Source organism: Hyla sarda, chromosome 5 (assembly GCF_029499605.1).
Source record: "Hyla sarda isolate aHylSar1 chromosome 5, aHylSar1.hap1, whole genome shotgun sequence".
In the NCBI taxonomy this organism is placed as follows: domain Eukaryota; kingdom Metazoa; phylum Chordata; class Amphibia; order Anura; family Hylidae; genus Hyla; species Hyla sarda.
Window position 1 is genome coordinate 135,973,691 of NC_079193.1, and position 18,432 is coordinate 135,992,122.

An 18,432-nucleotide genomic window follows, 5' to 3' on the forward strand; every position below is an offset into this window, starting at 1 on the left:
GAAAGGGCGAAGTCAGAGAACAAGTGTGTCTGATCTTGAGCATCCTGTCTGCTATAAGTAATGGGTGGTGGCAGTGTATTGTGTGTATATGGGCATGTTGACTGGTTTTGCGGTGTACGTTTCTCATTTGGGACCTATTGCAATAATTGTGTGTAAAAGTGAGTGCAAGAGAACAGTACTGTTTTAGGCTATGTTCACACAGCGGAATTTCCGCTGCAGCAGAGTCCCTTTAATTTATTTGGGATTCTGCTGCACTGTGCACAAACCGGAAATCCCAATTCCGGCATCCACAAAAAGAATAGACATGTCTATTCTTTCTGCAAATTCTGCTCAGAAATGCTTTGCCATCTATGAAACGGCAATGCCATCTAGAGTAAAAGCCACTATTATACAGGGCCAACAGTATACAAGGGCCAAATAATACTGGCGCATCAGGAACACGCTATACATCACACAGTCAATTAGTAATGTACCATACTGTATTAAATGTACACCACTGTACACAGACCAGAATTTCCCCACAAAGTGCCCTGATAGTGGTTAATACCAGCTGTACACAGGATTTGTATTACCATATAAGTGATTATGTAAAGAACCATATAGAGGTTGATACCAGCTGTATACAGGATCTGTATATCATATAAGTGAGAATAGTTACATTTTGGGACTCACAGGTGACTTCTATGTTCATCAGTATTGCCCTCTTTTCTTCTCCATTCAGCTCAGACAACCATATCGACTTCTTTCAGCCAAAACATTATCTCTTCAGCATCTGCAGGACAAACATGTTTCCCGTGTCCTCCTCACCTCTACACCATCTACACCACCATTTATAGACCCCCAAACTGTAAAAAGGCTACCCTTGGTGTCCTGAACTGTAAATATTGTTAGAATAGTCTGGGCTGTTTGGGCATGATGGGAGTTGTAGTTTTGCAACATCTGGAAAGACAGTGGTCTCCAAACTGTAGCACTCCAGATGTCAATTCAAAGCATGCCGCGACTGTCCAGGCATGCTGGGAGTTGTAGTTTGGCAACTTCTGGCCCTTCAGATGTTTCAGAAATATAACTCGCAGCATGCCTGGGCAGTCTGGGCTTGCTTGGAGTTGAAGTCTTGCAACATCTGGAGGGCTTCAGTTTGGAGACCACTACACAGTGGTCTCCTCCCAACTGTTCTCCTCCAGTTGTTGCATAACTACAACTCCCAACATGCCCTTCGGCTGTCTGGGCATGCCGGGAGTTGTAGTATTGCAACAACTGGAGGCACACTGGTTGGGAAACATTGTCTGTTTCCTAACTCAGTGTCTCCCAATCCATGTGCCTACTGCTGTTGCAAAACTATAACTCCCAGCATGCACTGACAGACCATGCATGCTGGGAGTTGTAGTTTTGCAACAGCTGGACGCACATGGGTTGTGAAACACTGAGTTAGGAAACAGACAGTGGTACGGAAACACTGCAGTAGTCTTTTACCTAACTCAGTGTTTCCCAATCCCAACCAGTGTGCCTCTTGCTGTTGCATAACTACAACTCCCAGAATTCATGGTCTGTCAGTGCATGCTGGGAGTTCTAGTCCCCCCCCCCCACACACACATGAATGTACAGGGTACATTCACATGGGCAGGGGTTTACAGCAAGTTTACAGCAACTCACTGTAAACCCCCGCCCGTGTGAATGTACCTTAAAAACACTACACTACACTACACTAACACTAAATAAAGAGTAAAACACTACATATACACTACACCCTTACACTGTCACACCCACCCACCTCAATAAAAATTAAAAACGTCTTGTACGTCAGTTTTTCCACAACGAAGCCTCCAGCTGTCGTCATTGACTGTCCAGGCATGTTGGGAGTTTTGCAACAGCTGGAGGCTGAGGAAAACTGACGTACAGTATTTTTGGTGGAGGTGGCAAGTGTAATCCCTAATTTAGGCCAAATGCACATGGCGCTCTCTCACTTTAGAGCCCTGTCATATTTCAAGGCAACAGTTTAGGGCCACACATGGGGTATCTCCGTGCTCGGGAGAAATTGTGCTACAAATTTTGTGGGGCTGTTTCTCCTTTTACCCCTTATGAAAAGTTAAAGTTGGGGTCTACACCAGCATGTTAGTGTAAAAAAATTGAATTTTTTACACTAACATGCTGGTGTTGCCACATACTTTCCATTTTCATAAGAGGTAAAAGGAAATAAAGACCCCCAAAATTTGTAACACAATTTCTCCTAAGTACGGAAATACCCCATATGTGGACGTAAAATGCTCTAGGGGCGCACAATAAGGCTCAGGAGTGAGAGCGCACTATGTATATTTGAGGTCCAAACCAGTGATTTGCACAGGGGTGGCTGCTGGTTACAGCGGTTCTGACATAAACGCAAAAAAAAAAATACCCAAATGTGACCCCATTTTGGAAACTACACAAGGGGTCTAGTGAGCCTTAACACCCCACAGGTGTCTGATAGATTTTTGAAACAGTGGTCCGTGAAAATGAAAAATGAAATTTTTCATTTGCACAGTCCAATGTTACAAAGATCTGTCAAACGCCAGTGGGGTGTAAAGGCTCACTGAACCCCTTGTTACATTCCTTGAGGGGTGTAGTTTCCCAAATAGTGAGCCATGTGGGGTGTTTTTCGCTGTTCTGCCACTATAAGGGCTTCCTAGATGAGCCATGCCCAGCAAAATTCGCTTTCCAAAATCCCATTGTCACTCCTTCCCTTCTGAGCCCTCTAGTGCACCCACAGAGCACTTTACATCCACATATGAGGCATTTCCATACTCGAGAGAAATTGAGTAAAACATATTTTGGGGGGGCTTTTTATCCTTTTACCCCTTGTAAATATAACAAATATGGGTCTACAAGAACATGTTAGTGTAAAAAAATTAAGATTTTGAATGTTTGCCTCCACTTTGCTGCTATTCCTGTGAAACACCTAAAGGGTTAAAAAACTTTGTGAATGTCATTTTGAATACTTTGATGGGTGCAAATTTCATAATGGGGTCCATTATGGGGTATTTCTAACATAAAGACCCTCAAATTCACTTAAAAACTGAACTGGTCCCTGAAAAATTCAGATTTTGAAATTTACTTGAAAAATTGGAAAATTGCTGCTGAACTCTGAAGCCCTCTGATGTCTTCAAAAACGTAAAAACATGTCAACTTTATGATGTCAACATAAAGTAGACATATTGTATATGTGAATCAATATATAATTTATTTGGTATGTCTATTTTCCTTACAAGCAGAGAGCTTCAAAGTTAGAAAAATGCTAAATTTTCAATTTTTTACTGACATTTTTTAACTATTTACCAAGAAATAATGCAAGTATCGACAAAAATTTACCACTAACATAAAGTAGAATATGTCACAAAAAACTATCTCAGAATCAAATTCATAAGTACAGGCATCCCAGAGTTACGGTATTTATGCTTAAAGTGTCAGTGGTCAGAATTGCAAAAAATGCTCTGGTCCTTAGGGTCAAAACGGGCTCGGTCCCCAAGGGGTTAGGTAGGTATATCCCTATCAGTAGGCAGGTAGGTAAATATGTTGGTAGGTAGGTAGGTAGCCAGGTAGGTAGCAAGCTTTGTAGGTAAGAAGGTAGGAAGCCAATCAGCTAGGTAGGTTGGTCCATATGTAGGTAAGTAGCTATGTTGCCAGGTAGGTTGCAATGTAGCCAGTTGTGTTGCTGTGTAGCCAGGTGGGTATCAATGTAGCCAGGTAGTCAGCTATGTAGCCAAGTAGGTAGCTTATGTAGCAAGGTAGTCACGTGGGTAGCTTATATAGCCAGGTAGTCAGGTGGGTTGTTTATGTAGCCAGGTGAGTAGCTACGTAGGTAGGTAGCCAGCGCCCCCCCCCCTAAATCACCCCTCACCTCATCCCACCCCACCGATCTAAGGATAAAAAAAAAAGAATATGGAAAAAAAGAAAAACTTATACTCATCTCATCAAGTCCCACGCAGCCATCCCCACCAGAGTGCAATCTGTCATTCATTCTCCACAGTGCAGGCACTTGCTCGCTTGCCTGGGGATTCCGGGCAGATGTCCTTAATCCTCAATAGCAACACCGGGCCCTTATCTTGGCTGGGCCCTTGGACCATGTCCGAAAGGAACAGCTAGTTTGTTTGCTCCTGGTAGGGAGCGAGGGCAAATAAGGATCATGCTGGGCTGTGACACATTAGCAGCTTGCCAAAATGTTGGCAACCACAATTAGCTCCGAAAAAGGTATAATTTGCTTTTATATCTGAAAAGCTATCCAAAGATGTCTGCAGGTCTTAGCAGCAAATACGTCTGACAAATTCCCTTTAAATGGGTACTGCCAGAATCAAAAAATGTGTATATGTTGTACATCTTTGCAAAGCATTAACCTTTTCCCCATAATATTCAGAACATAATCCTGTTTGAAGCATCATCTTTGTCCCAGCTGAAACACAGAAAGTGAGAGTGCAACTAGCACTCCTCTGTGCTCACTTCTGTCCTGTTTATCAGACTGCAGCATGAAAACAGAGAGGTGAGCATAGCAGAATCAGGGAGAAAGGAAATGTATGGTAAACGAGGGTGGGCTCAGTGCTTTCCTGGGACACGCCCCTTTCTGAGAAGTGGATATCATAATGAGTGAACAGCAGTACAGAGGGATTTGTGAGCCAATTACAAATGCTAGACATTAAAAAAAAAAGGCATGTAAAGGACCTTCAGCTTGTTGGTCTATCTTCCATATTCTTGAAAACATCCACAAAGGATAACTGTGCCTATGTATGGTCTCCTAAACTTAAAAGATAGTATGTTTGAAAGGACCACCTAATAGTATGATATATTGTAAGTTAATATATCTCTTCTGGCACAACAAAAATATACACAGTGCAGTGAATTATGAGTTTAGATGCAAAAGAGAATGTGTATTTAAACAAAGAAAAAGATACCTGACAGAAAAAAAAATTCTTGCTGGCTCCTGAATGTCTCCCATAATTCTTTGCTGCCCTCTAGACATTGACATAATGTAACTATTTTGATTGTCAGAGCCATACGGCAGACTAACAGAATATAAATACTGTATTTATCGGTGTATAACACGCACTTTTTAGGCAAAATTTTTTAGTCTAAAGTCTACCTGCGTGTTATACGCGATAAGCCGCTGCAGTTCAATGATTTAAAGCGGACGCTTTAAATCAATGAACTGCAGCGGCTTTGCAGGTGCAGAGACCTGCCGTCGCTGCCGGCTTCTCTGCTCCTGCCTGTCCTGGGGTCTAGAGCCCTGCTGCCGGCCCTTCTCTCCCCCTGGCTATCGGTGCCGCTGCCCGTTCTCTCCCCCTGGCTATCGGTGTCGCTGCCCCATTGCCGGTGCCGATAGCCAGGGGGAGAGAAGCAGCGCCGGCAATGGGGCAGCGGCACCGACAGACAGGGGGAGAGAAGGGGCAGCGGCACCCATTGCCGGCGCCGCTGCCCCGTTGCCTCCCCCATCCCCGGTTGTATAATTACCTGTTGCCGGGGTCGGGTCTGCGCTGCTTCAGGCCTCCGATGTGCATCCCCTGCATTGTTGCTATGCGCTGCGAGACGCAATGACGTCACTCGTCATTGCGCTGCACCGTGCAGTGCATAGCAACAACGCAGGGGACGCACACCGGAGGCCTGAAGCAGCGCGGACAAAACCCCGGCAACAGGTAATTATACAACCGGGGATGGGGGAGGCAACGGGGCAGCGGCGCCGGCAATGAGTGCCGCTGCCCCTTCTCTCCCGCTGGCTATTGGCGCCGGCAATGGGGCGCCGGCATCGATAGTCAGGGGGAGAGAACGAGCAGCGGCGCAGATAGCCAGCGGGAGAGAAGCGGCAGCAGCAGGGCTCTAGACCCCAGGAAAGGCAGGGGGAGAGAAGCGGGCAGCGACGGCCTCTCTTCCCCTGCCTTTCCTGGGGGCTTCTGCGGGGTCAGAAACAGTGTATCGGGGTATACGCATGCACACACACGCACCCTCATTTTACCAAGGATATTTGGGTAAAAAACTTTTTTACCCAAATATCCTTGGTAAAATGAGGGTGCGTGTTATAGGCCGGTGCGTGGTATGACCAGATAAAAACGGTAGCTCAGTCCCACTTTTTTAATATGCAATTTCTTAAAATTTCTTTAACATCGTTTTATCTGAAAGTACTTTCAATCTCACTATTATATAAATAACAATTATTATTAAAATTACTATTAAAAACTCAAAAACCTCTTAGGGTATGGACATTAATATATAACTTCACGTTTCTATTCTAGTTCTGTGTACACACACAAACACACACATATATACAGAAGTAGACACCAACAGCACACTGCTTAGTTGGTGAGAAAAGGTGTAGCTTATTCCATAAAAAAAAAAAAACCCTGTTTACAACGGAGCCACTGAAACAATGTTTTTTATAGAATAAACAACACCTTTCTCCACCTGTTGTGGGTATTGTAAACCTGTATGCACCACAAGTCTAATTTGCTCTGGATTAGATGTTCTGTTCTTCATTACATACCGTATATACTCGAGTATAAGCCGACCCGAGTATAAGCCGAGACCCCTAATTTCAACCCAAAATCCCAGGAAAAGTTATTGACTCGAGTATAAGCCTAGGGTGGGAAATACCTCATCCCCCCCTGTCATCATCCAGACCCATCATTAACATCCTCATCATCCCCTTGTCATCATCCCACACATCCCCCCTTCATCATCCCCTTGTCATCATCCCACACATCCCCTTATCATCCCACACATCCCCCCTTCATCATCCCCTTGTCATCATCCCACACATCCCCTTATCATCCCACACATCCCCCCTTCATCATCCCCTTGTCATCATCCCACACATCCCCCCTTCATCATCCCCTTGTCATCATCCCACACATCCCCTTATCCCACACATCCCCCCTTCATCATCCCCTTGTCATCATCCCACACATCCCCTTATCCCACACATCCCCCCTTCATCATCCCCTTGTCATCATCCCACACATCCCCCCTTCATCATCCCCTTGTCATCATCCCACACATCCCCTTATCATCCCACACATCCCCCCTTCATCATCCCCTTGTAATCATCCCACACCCCCCCCCCCTTCATCATCCCCACCCCCCTTCATCATCCCCACACCCCCCCCCCCTTCATCATCCTCTTCTCATCATTCGCCCTCAGTGGTCTTCAACCTGCGGACCTCCAGAGGTTTCAAAACTACAACTCCCAGCAAGCCCGGGCAGCCATCGGCTGTCCGGGCTTGCTGGGAGTTGTAGTTTTGAAACCTCCGGAGGTCCGCAGGTTGAAGACCACTGCGGCCTTCAACATGCGGACCTCCAGAGGTTTCAAAACTACAACTCCCAGCAAGCCCGGGCAGCCATCGGCTGTCCGGGCTTGCTGGGAGTTGTAGTTTTGAAACCTCCGGAGGTCCGCAGGTTGAAGACCACTGCGGCCTTCAACATCATCCAGCCCCCTCTCACCCCCTTTAGTTCTGAGTACTCACCTCCGCTCGGCGCTGGTCCGGTCCTGCAGGGCTGTCCGGTAAGGAGGTGGTCCGGTGAGGAGGTGGTCCGGGCTGCTATCTTCACCGGGGGCGCCTCTTCTCCGCGCTTCCGGCCCGGAATAGAGCCGTTGCCTTGACAACGACGTATCTGCGTCGTTGTCAAGGCAACGTGACTATTCTGAGGCCGGGCCCGAAGCGCTTAGAAGAGGCCTCCCCGGTGAAGATAGCAGCCCGGACCACCTCCTCACCGGACCACCTCCTTACCGGACAGCCCTGCAGGACCGGACCAGCGCCGAGCGGAGGTGAGTACTCAGAACTAAAGGGGGTGAGAGGGGGCTGGATGATGTTGAAGGCCGCAGTGGTCTTCAACCTGCGGACCTCCGGAGGTTTCAAAACTACAACTCCCAGCAAGCCCGGACAGCCGATGGCTGCCCTGGCTTGCTGGGAGTTGTAGTTTTGAAACCTCTGGAAGTCCGCAGGTTGAAGACCACTGCGGGTGGGGGAGTTCACTCGAGTATAAGCCGAGGGGGGTGTTTTCAGCACGAAAAATCGTGCTGAAAAACTCGGCTTATACTCGAGTATATACGGTATATACAGTATCCCCCCGACATGCGATAGCCCCGACGTATGATAAAATCGACATACGATGGCCTCTCAGAGGCCATCGCATGTCTATGTCAGCATCGACATACAATGCTTTTATATGTCGGGGCCATCGCATTAACTGCTATAAAATGCTTAAGCTGCTGTCGGATAGCAGTTTAAGCATCCCGGGTAGGTTCACTTACCTATTCCCGCTGCTCCGGGTCCACTTCGCGATCCTCCGCCGTCTTCCGCATCTTCTCCAGGGTCCGGGCCTCGCTTTCCGGCGTCGTTATTACGTCACTACGCACGCCGCGCCGGCGCAGCAGCGCAATGAAGTCACCAGAAAGCGAGGCCCGGACCCTGCAGAAGAAGCCAGAGGATCTCAAAGAAGACACCAGAGCAGTGGGACAGCATCGGGAGCCCCTGGGACAGCATCGGGAGTGGTGAGGACCTGGTCCGGAGCGGTGGGGACAGGTGAGTACAGCTTCCTATGCTTTACATTGCACGGATCCCTCAACATATGATGGATTCGACAAATGATGGGTCGTTTGGAACAAATTACCATCGTATGTTGAGGGACCACTGTATAAATAATCGCCTATAATCGGCTATTATAGGTAACATTTGTATCATATCGTATGATCTCAAAATCAGAGAGCATATCAAGTTCTGTCAACAACAAAAAAATAATTTTGAACTAGAAGAACAGCTTAACCTATTATCCATATTTATTATTTTTAGAACAAAATTCCACGCAGGTAAATCCCATTAGTACTTTTCTAATTATGAAAATTATAAACGGGACACTTAGGTGCAGGAGCAAACAACTTTACTTAGTCGCTCAGTCCTTTACAAGGTTTTACAGCATGTGCACTGCATCAAGAAAACCAAATCTATATGCTGTGAAATAAAAAACACACATTGGTATATGACCTTGCAAATACATTTCAGACCTTTTACAGTACAAGAGAATTTGTGTAAAGAGGTGAGAGAGGAAAGTGTGATATATAGAAAGGACATGTTCATTTCAAGAGATGCATTGAAGTCCACAAATCTGAAAGAAAGGGACAGGAACAGTAGAGATCAGGTGAAACATGGGAAATGCATGGACAGAGCCTGTTCAGCAGTGCTCGGTATGTGAAGGGAATGATGCACAGCAGTAGACTGCGGAGAAGAGAAACAAAAAAGAATGCAGAATGAGTAAATGTAACTATAAGGGGCATGTCAGGCCAACATTACCACTCTGCCCTCAGGAAAACAAGCAAAAGCAATGCAATCACAAAACAACATTTTTTAGTAAACCACTGATGGTTAGTTGAGCTTTGGTGTTAAAAACAGCATACCAAAAAAAACAGAATGAGTTACAGGAAATAAAAATTATGCATCAACCTACAAAAGCAAATATAAAGAAAAGTAACTATCACAAGGAGCTGAGAACAGTCTATCCCCCTTCCAGTCCAGAGAGCAGTGTCCAAGAACCTTAACAAACACTACCAAAATCAATGATAGTCAGGATCTGTGGCTTTCAGCAGAGATAGTGACACTTTCTTATTCAGTGCTATCTAAATCCAAGTGTTTTTGGTAAAATAGCTAGAAAAATGAAAAAAATTATAACACAAATAAATTGCATGTGTACAAAGCTTCTACTGTAGTGATGTTTCACACAGCTCTAGGGAATTCTTAAGATGTGTAGAACTTTTTTATTTTAGGTATTATCTAGCTCACGTTATCTGTATCTAATTATTGAAACATTAGCTTTTTTCACATTTAAGGGAATGTCCTAAAGAAATATTTAAAAAATCACAGCCTACAAGTGTCTTGAAATAAAATGCAGCATACTCACCTGTCTACTGTTGATGCTCTATAGTGATGATGCTCTGGTGCCATGTGCTCTCTCTGCTTACTTGTCCAGATGACACACTCTCTTAGCACTGCTAATGATTTTCTGAATACATTGCAGCCACTGGCCTTAGAGGTGGTATTTGATGTGTTCAGGACATCTTGAGGAGAGCAGAGAGAGCATGGCATTCAGGCAAGTAAGCACAGGCAGCCCAGAGCAGCATGAAGCACTGAAGCTGTGGCATTAAACACAGAAACATATAACACCCTATGATATTCAGCTTATACTATACCCCAGACAGCAAAATATAACACCCTATAATATACAGCTAATACTATATTACAGACTACAACTTATATAATATATAATGTTATATTAAGTGGGAGAGACATGCATGTGGCACAGAGCTCCTTCTGCTGGTCACCCTGGTATTGTGATCCCTCATCTGTGACCTTGGTGTCATGGTGTCTGTGGGAGCCAGTTTGTAAAGGGGGAACAAAATGGTCTGGAGAAGGACAGAGGAGTATGAACAGGGAAACAGAGGGGGTCTGGGGGAGGATAGAGGAGTCTGTAAGGAGAGGCCAGAGGAGCCTTGAGGGAATAACAAGAGTCTCTGGGGGGGGGGGGGGATGAGCCTGAAGGAGGAGAGAGGCCGAAAGAGGGGCCTGGAGTATGGTAGAAACGTCTGTAGGGGAAGCAAGAGCCCATGAGCGGGGGGGGGGTGGAGACAGGTCTGGAGCTGAAAACAGGAGTCTGTAAGGGGTGAAGTAAGGGGTCTGGAGGACGACTGAGGAGTCTGTGGGAGCAGGCAGAGGTGTTATTTTTAGGGAGTAGTGTGTGGTAGTATAATATTCAGTCATTGTGTAGCCTGTCTGTGTCCCATCAGACAGACTGATGGGACACATCAGTCTGTCTGATCTGTAAGATCAATGATGGGTGAAACAACATCTCCTAGTATATCCCTATCATTACTCTGGGAGTAATTAATTTGGAAGCTACAGTTTCATATGGTAAAAACGACAGTACGCTCTAACTTGACTTGGAAGTTGGTATATTTAATTATTAGAATAGATGTAATTTTCTGCAGTGCTCTACACCACGGTCATCAGTCACATGGAGTAGGGAACCTGCTCTTCCGAGTCCTCAGCCAGAGCCTACACTTGTTAGGATATTGGGGGAGATTTAGTATGGGCACAAGGAGAGGAAAAGGCAGGGTGTAAGCGCAGGGTGGCACAAAGCTCCCAAGTCTAATGTCTGGCTCAGGCAGAAGGGGGGCAGTTGTTTCAACCCTACATTGTTTATTTGAAGAAAAAGTAAAGAACATGCGTCAAACACAAAAATCAACATCATGTATGCAACCATACCAAAAGCTTTTAACATGAAGTATCCAACTTAAGAAAGATTACCTGAAGCTGCATTTATTTAATCTTGCTGTTTTAAATAGTTTATATAATCTTAAGGAACTATATAGAATACCAATTATATAGCATTTCTTAATGTTTAATCTCTGATAGCGACCACTGAGAGGGAATGTTTTTCATAATATATATTTTACTTTAGTTTTCCAGTTGCTCAGGCTACACTTGTTTTGAGTTGGCATAATAACCTAAATATATTAAGCTTTGCACATAATATATTAAATACTATACATGTAAAATATTTAAGAGGAAGTATATATGGAAATAATGATATAAGTAAAGTAATATGAAGGAATAGAATGTAGACCCAGGTAGTCATTAATGATCACTGTTTGGGCAACAGGCATTTTCCTTGAAACATGGCAGAGCAACCACATATTTGTTCCTCTTTTTCTGTAAGATATTTCAGTGATCTGTGAAGACCCCAGAGAGAAAGAACATAAGGGGATAGAAAAAGGCCACAGAGACTTAAAGGAAAAGAAGATCAAATAGAAGTAAAAGTGGAGCTGACAGGAGCATATACAAACAGACTTGTTTGGAACCTACGTTTAGCAGGTATGGGTCTAGTTGGTCCTGTTACAGTAGCTCCATTTTCAAAGACTGGTGGGTCCTCAATGTTATTATCAGGAGGAGGGTAGGAAGGGGGTGGGGGTATCATAAACTGGGGTGGGCTTCGGGAGTTTCCTCTTGGGGGCTTTTGTGGTACCTGCCGTCCATTACCTATATGAAGATACACAAGTTATTCCATGTTGACTATACTGGTATATGGTGCAGAACAAGTAGATTATCAAATTTATTGCACTTTATAACAATCTAGATCAAATTTTGTATTTGTAGTGAGGTGAATTTTCAAATACAGAGCTCTTTAACATCTCAGCAAAATAAATAGAAAATGTTGTAAAAATATCTACAAAACTTAAAATGGAAATACTGAAGATGTTGCCCTATTGAAATCTCACATACAGTTTGTACCATTAATAATTCCTGGTTTTATTGCTTTTACCATATTTATCATCTCCAAAGACAAAATAAAAGTTTACTGCCTGTTGGGCCAAAAGGCGCACTGAAAGAATACAGCGGATTCATAGTTATAAGTCCAATATATTCTTTGCTATTAGGACGAAAAAATACTCACATAACGTACAGGGGAGAGGGACAAAGTGCTTCTTCCGGCCAGAAGAAGCACCTGCGAAACGGAGCTTGTTGTCTATTTGTACCCCCCAGACTTTGTCCCTCTCACTTTATGTGAGTATTTTTTCATCCTAATAAAGAAGTTTGAAGACAAGAAATGGTGAGCGGCCGGCTTTCATTTTCTCTTTGCCACGTTGCTATTTGTACTCTATCTTTAGCCTGAGCACCGCCATATGTCTATTCTGCAGTTTATTCTGCAGCTCTAGCCCCAATACTGGATTCTCTGCATTACCGTAGTGCCGAATGAATTTACTTGTTGAATTCTTTGCTATGCTTACTTATAGTATAGCATTTCCAAACAAACCTGTCAGCTGTATATGTGACACTAAACTTTAAAATATTTCTTCTATGGCTCCGAGCCTCCAAGGGTGAACACATACACTTTTAAAAGTGCATGCATGCTCTGAGGGCAGATAGGAAATGTATTAAAGGAATACAAAATGTGCTGTTGCAGGTTAATGCTGAAAATACAGCTGACAGGTTACATTAAGCTGACAAATCCACTTTAAGGGATATAACTATTATACACCCAAAGCACAAAACACAATGAGATACTCTTTGAACCTCCCTCCCCCAAAAAATGATAAAGAAATATGTCACATAACAGTAAGGCACTATTTACACTTACATTTAAAACCAATCCATCAGGGTTTGATTGGGCTCTGGAATTTTTTTCACTGCACAAATAATCCTAAAAACTGCATAATTCTAGCCATGAAGAATACTGGAAATGCTGCTGCAATCCCTAGGCAAAGTCCAAATGACTTTACCAATGATCCTGTCCCGTGTAACTGGTGCAATAGTTGTATCTATTTCACAACAAATGGTTGTGTGTAGCCCTGGCCTACCAAGTTGCTGATCGAGCACACAGCACATACCATCTTCAATTTTGCTTTTCAAAGCCATCATGACTAAAATATATTTAATATGTACAGGGGATAAGTAAAACAAAACAAAATAGTCACCAAATGTATCAATTAGCTATTACACTCTAAATTGTTTAACAATAGATGTTTCTCTTAATTTTTCCCAATGCATATATTTAGCCAGTGTTTGTAGAAAGCAGTTCAACAAGATAGCATGTATAATGTCATTTAATATCCGGATAAGTATCCAAATCTACAGTGCAAATCTATGCTTTTATCTGTGGCCACTACATTCACCTAAGAAGGTCAGGGTTGTTTAGGGCCAAACTTATTCTTCATTTATACAAAATACACAAGGCTACATCCTGCAGATCACATTTATACCTGATAGAAGACATGCCTCCCTATAGCAGTGGTTCTCAACCTTTTTTTTGCGATTGTACCCCGAAAGAGAGAAAGTATGTCTGCAGGTACCCCTGGCGCGGACAAAATAAGTAATAAAATTTCGTATTTTCATAATGGCGTGTGCTTACCTTTATACTAATGTGATACTTAATCCCCTTGTGCCATTATTCCCCCTCCCTCTGATCCCCTGTTGCCATTATTCCCCCCTCCATCTTAATCCCCTTGTGCCATTATTATCCAATATGGCAAAAGGGGATCAGAGGGAGGGGAGGGGGGATAATGGAAAAAGGGGATAAAGATGAAGGGGGGGGGGGAATAATGGCACAAGGGAATTAACCCCTTAAGGACCCGGGTTTTTCCGTTTTTGCATTTTCGTTTTTTCCTCTTTATCTTTACAAAATCATAACTCTTTCATTTTGCACCTAAAAATCCATATGATGGCTTATTTTTTGCGCCACCAATTCTACTTTGTAATGACGGCAGTCATTTTACCCAAAAATCTACGGCAAAAGGGGAAAAAAAATCATTGTGAGACAAAATTGAAAAAAAAAATGCCATTTTGTACGTTTTGGGGGCTTCCGTTTCTACACAGTACATTTTTTGGTAAAAATAACACCTTATCTTTATTCTGTAGGTCCATACAATTAAAATGATACCCTACTTATGTAGGTTTGATTTTGTCGTACTTCTGTAAAAAATCATAACTACATGCCGGAAAATGTATACGTTTAAAATTGCCATCTTCTGACCCCTATAACTTTTTGATTTTTGCACATATGGGGCAGTATGAGGGCTCATTTTTTGCACCGTGATCTGAAGTTTTTAGCTCCCCCCTTCCAGCTTTCATTACCCCCCTTCCATCTTAATCCCCCTGTGCCATAATTCCCCCTCCCTCTGATCCCCTTGTGCCATTATCCCCCCCCCTTTCCCTCCATCTTAATGCCCTTGTGTTATTATTTAGATAGATATATATAGATATATAGTGAGAAGGTGAAAGGCCGTAGTATGGCTGGAAGGCTATTGGTATCTTCCTTTACTAAAATGAGTTTCATTACTCTCTCAGAATTACTAGAGCATACAAATGTACAAGACAATATAGGCTATATTGGTGTCCTTAGAAATAATAATCATCAGTAATTGCAAAATAAGTGGTGTGACTCATTATGGTCCTGGGCACATTGGCTGGAAGCAGACATGGGGCAGTCTGGCTGGCAGTATTTAAAAGTGTGCTCTGGTTATTACAGTAATGGTGAGTATGTAGTAGTGACCACAGTATATCAAGATGAGGCTAAGAGTGCAATACATGAAGACGATACTGAGAGCGTGTGTAGCACTCATCCTTCTCAACACTATGACAGAATTTGAGTGGAAAGAAAGTCCATGTTGTCACGATTCGGCTGATTGGAGGTGGATCCTCTGTGCCAGAGAGGGATTGGCGTGGACCGTGTCAGTGGACCGGTTCTAAGTTGCTACTGGTTTTCACCAGAGCCCGCCGCAAAGCGGGATGGTCTTGCAGCGGCGGTAGCAACCAGGTCGTATCCACCGGCAATGGCTCAACCTCTCTGACTGCTGAGAGAGACGTGGTACAAGGGATAAGGCAAGAGCAAGGTCGGACGTAGCAGAAGGTCGGGGCAGGCGGCAAGGTTCGTAGTCTATAGAAATAGCAGGAGGTCAGGAACACAGTATGGGTAACACAGTAATAGCTTTCACAAGGCACTAAGGCAACAAGATCCGGCAAGGGAGTGCAGGGGAAGTGAGGTATAAGTAGGGAGTGCACAGGTGGAAACTAATCAGGGTGATTGGGCCAGGCACCAATCATTGGTGCACTGGCCCTTTAAACCTCAGAGAGCTGGCGCGCGCGCGCCCTAGAGAGCGGAGCCGCGCGCGCCAGAGCATGACAGCCGGGGACCGGGACAGGTGAGTGACATTGGATGCGATTCGCAAGCGGGCGCGTCCCGCTATGCGAATCGCATCCCCGCCGGCAATGTCAGTGCAGCGCTCCCGGTCAGCGGGTCTGACCGGGGCGCTGCAGGGAGAGAAACGCCGCGAGTGCTTCGGGGAGGAACAGGGCCCCGAAGCGCTCGGCGTAACACATGTATATATAATAATAATATAATAAAAAATATTCCCAGAAGTCTTAAACATACATTAGAGTGCAGGGATGTGGAATTTCTATCGCCCGACGCCCGGGACTAGCAGTTTTGGGCGCCGGGCAGGTGAATTTGTCCGGCCCTTAGCCCGGCTTCGGGCAAGCAGGGCCGGACCTGACAAGTGCGGCGGATCTGCAGTCTGTATGGAGCGGGCTGCCGACTCCTGCCCGCTCCATACTCTGCAGCCTGTGTCCTCGGAAGCAGAGCAGGGGAGATGAGAAGCTGTGTATTTGTCTTCTCTCCCCTGCTCTGCAGACGTGCGGGGGGGAGGGAGATGAGGGGGCGTGGCTTATTTCTCCCCGTGCAGACCTGCGTCCTTTGCCTTCGCTCCCCGCACGTCTGCACGGGGAGACTGTATGCGGCGCTCACAGGGGAGTATGGAGCGGGCTCGGGATTCCTGCCCGCTCCATACTCTGCAGCCCCCGGCTGTTCTCAGTAGCCGGGGGCCGCCGCTAATAGCCAGCATGCGGGGATCGCCGCGGCTGGCTATTAACCCTTTAGATCGCCGCTGTCAAAGCTGACAGCGGCGTCTAAAGGGAGATGTGAATGCTCCCTGGTGGGCTAGTGGGGTGGATCGCCCCCCTGCAGCGTGATCGCAGGGGGGCTTACCTCTGCTTCCTCCTGTCACGCTCTGTCATTGATAGATCCTGGCTGGACCAGGCTCTATCAATGGATCACAGAGCACACAGATTAATAGAGTTCAATAGAATCTATTAATCTGTCTGAGGAATCTAATGATTCCTCATAAGTCTAATAAAGTGTCAAAAAAAATAATAATAATAATAAATAAAAGTTTTAATAAAAGTTTGAAAGACACATATTAACCCAGTGGTCTTCAAACTGTGCCCCTCCAGATGTTACAAAACTACAATTCCCAGCATGCCAGGACAGCCGTTGGCTGTCCGGGCATGCTGGGAGTTGTAGTTTTGCAACATCTGGAGGGCCACAGTTTGAAGATCGCTGCATTAACCCCTTCCATGTTAAAAGTTCAAATCACCCCCTTTTCCTATATAAAAACATGCAAACATAATAAAAATAAACATATTTGGTATTGCTTCGTGCGTAATTGTACAACCTATGAAAATATAACATTATGTATCCCGTATGGTAAATGTAAAAAAAATACCAAACCACAGATTTGAAATTTTTATAATGTCCCAGAAAAAAAAAGTTAAAAAGCGATTAAAAAGTCAGATCAATACCAAAATGGTACCGATACAAAAAACAGATTATGGCGCAAAAAATGAGCCCTCATACAGCCTGGTATGCGGTATAAAGCTACAGGGGTTATAAAATGGCAATTAAAAAAAAATTTGAAAAAGTCCAGAATTAGTAAAACATGACGTAAACGATACAAATCTGGTATTGCTGTAATCAGGCGGCCTAAAGTATAAAACTAAATGGCGCAGAAAAGAAAACCACCAAATCTGCAAAATTATCTTTTACTATTTCAATTTCACTTCCCTTAATATATATTTATATATTTTTTTGGTTCGGAGAATATGTTATTGAAAAATTAAAAGGTATCATTATAGTAGGTAGTTATGGCTATTATAGGGCGAGGAGGAAAAAACGAGAGCGTAAAAGCGAAAATTGGCCCGGACAAGTGGATCGTCATGAGGGACAAGTAGATTTTGCTCCATTTTAGTCCCGTGGACAAGTAGTTTTTTATAAAATTTCCACACCCCTGAGAGTGTAAGAGTGTGCATGTAAAGTGCTTATTTTACCCAACACATGGATGTAACATTAGCTAGGGATATATCCTTTGATGCCAACCTTACCAACCAAAAAAATACTATTTGTGTGGGGAAATAAAAAAGAAAACCGCAAATTTGCGGGTTTCGTTTTCACACCGTACAATTTATGGTAAAAATGACATATGTTCTTTATTCTTTAGGTCAATGCGATTAAAATGATACCCATGATGACATACTTTTCTATTACTGTTGAGCAAACTGTTTAACCAAATTAGTACGTTTAAAATCCCCCTATTTTGAAGACCCATAACTTTTTCAGTTTTCCGTATAAGCGGCAGTATGAGGGCTCATTTTTTGCGCCATAATCTGTACTTTTTATTGATACCATATTTGCTTATATAAAACTTTTAATCCTTTTTTTATAGACTTTTTTGGGAATAAAATGTTATTAAAAAAAGCAGCTATTTTGGCCTTTTTTTTTTTTTTACGTTCACCGTACGGTATCATTAACATTTTATTTTAATAGTTGGGATATTTACACACGTGGAGATACCAAATATGTAGATAAAATATATTTTTTTACACGTTTTGGGGGTGAAATAGGGAAAATGGGACAATTTACGTTTTTATTGGGGGAGGGGATTTTCAAAATTTTTTTTTACTTTTATTTTTACACTTTAATAGTCCCCATAGGGCACTATTTATAGCAATCATTCGATTGCTAATACTGTTCAGTGCAATGCATAGGACATATCACTGATCAGTATTATCGGTCATCTTCTGCTCTGGTCTGCTCGATCGCAGATAA

General features: G+C 43.8%; 1 protein-coding gene across 6 annotated transcripts in view; it reads right to left on the reverse strand.

Moving 5' to 3' along the window:
* Window positions 1-18,432, reverse strand: part of COBL (cordon-bleu WH2 repeat protein) — a 612,569-nt gene that overhangs the window by 145,783 nt on the left and 448,354 nt on the right. For 5 of the 6 annotated variants that reach the window (XM_056520341.1, XM_056520339.1, XM_056520340.1 and 2 more), the window contains one exon: window positions 11,862-12,035. The exons of the other annotated variant lie outside the window; for it this stretch is intronic. In XM_056520341.1, the coding sequence (XP_056376316.1) occupies window positions 11,862-12,035 (174 nt within the window). The remainder of the gene's footprint in view (window positions 1-11,861; window positions 12,036-18,432) is intronic. 6 annotated transcript variants of the gene reach the window in all.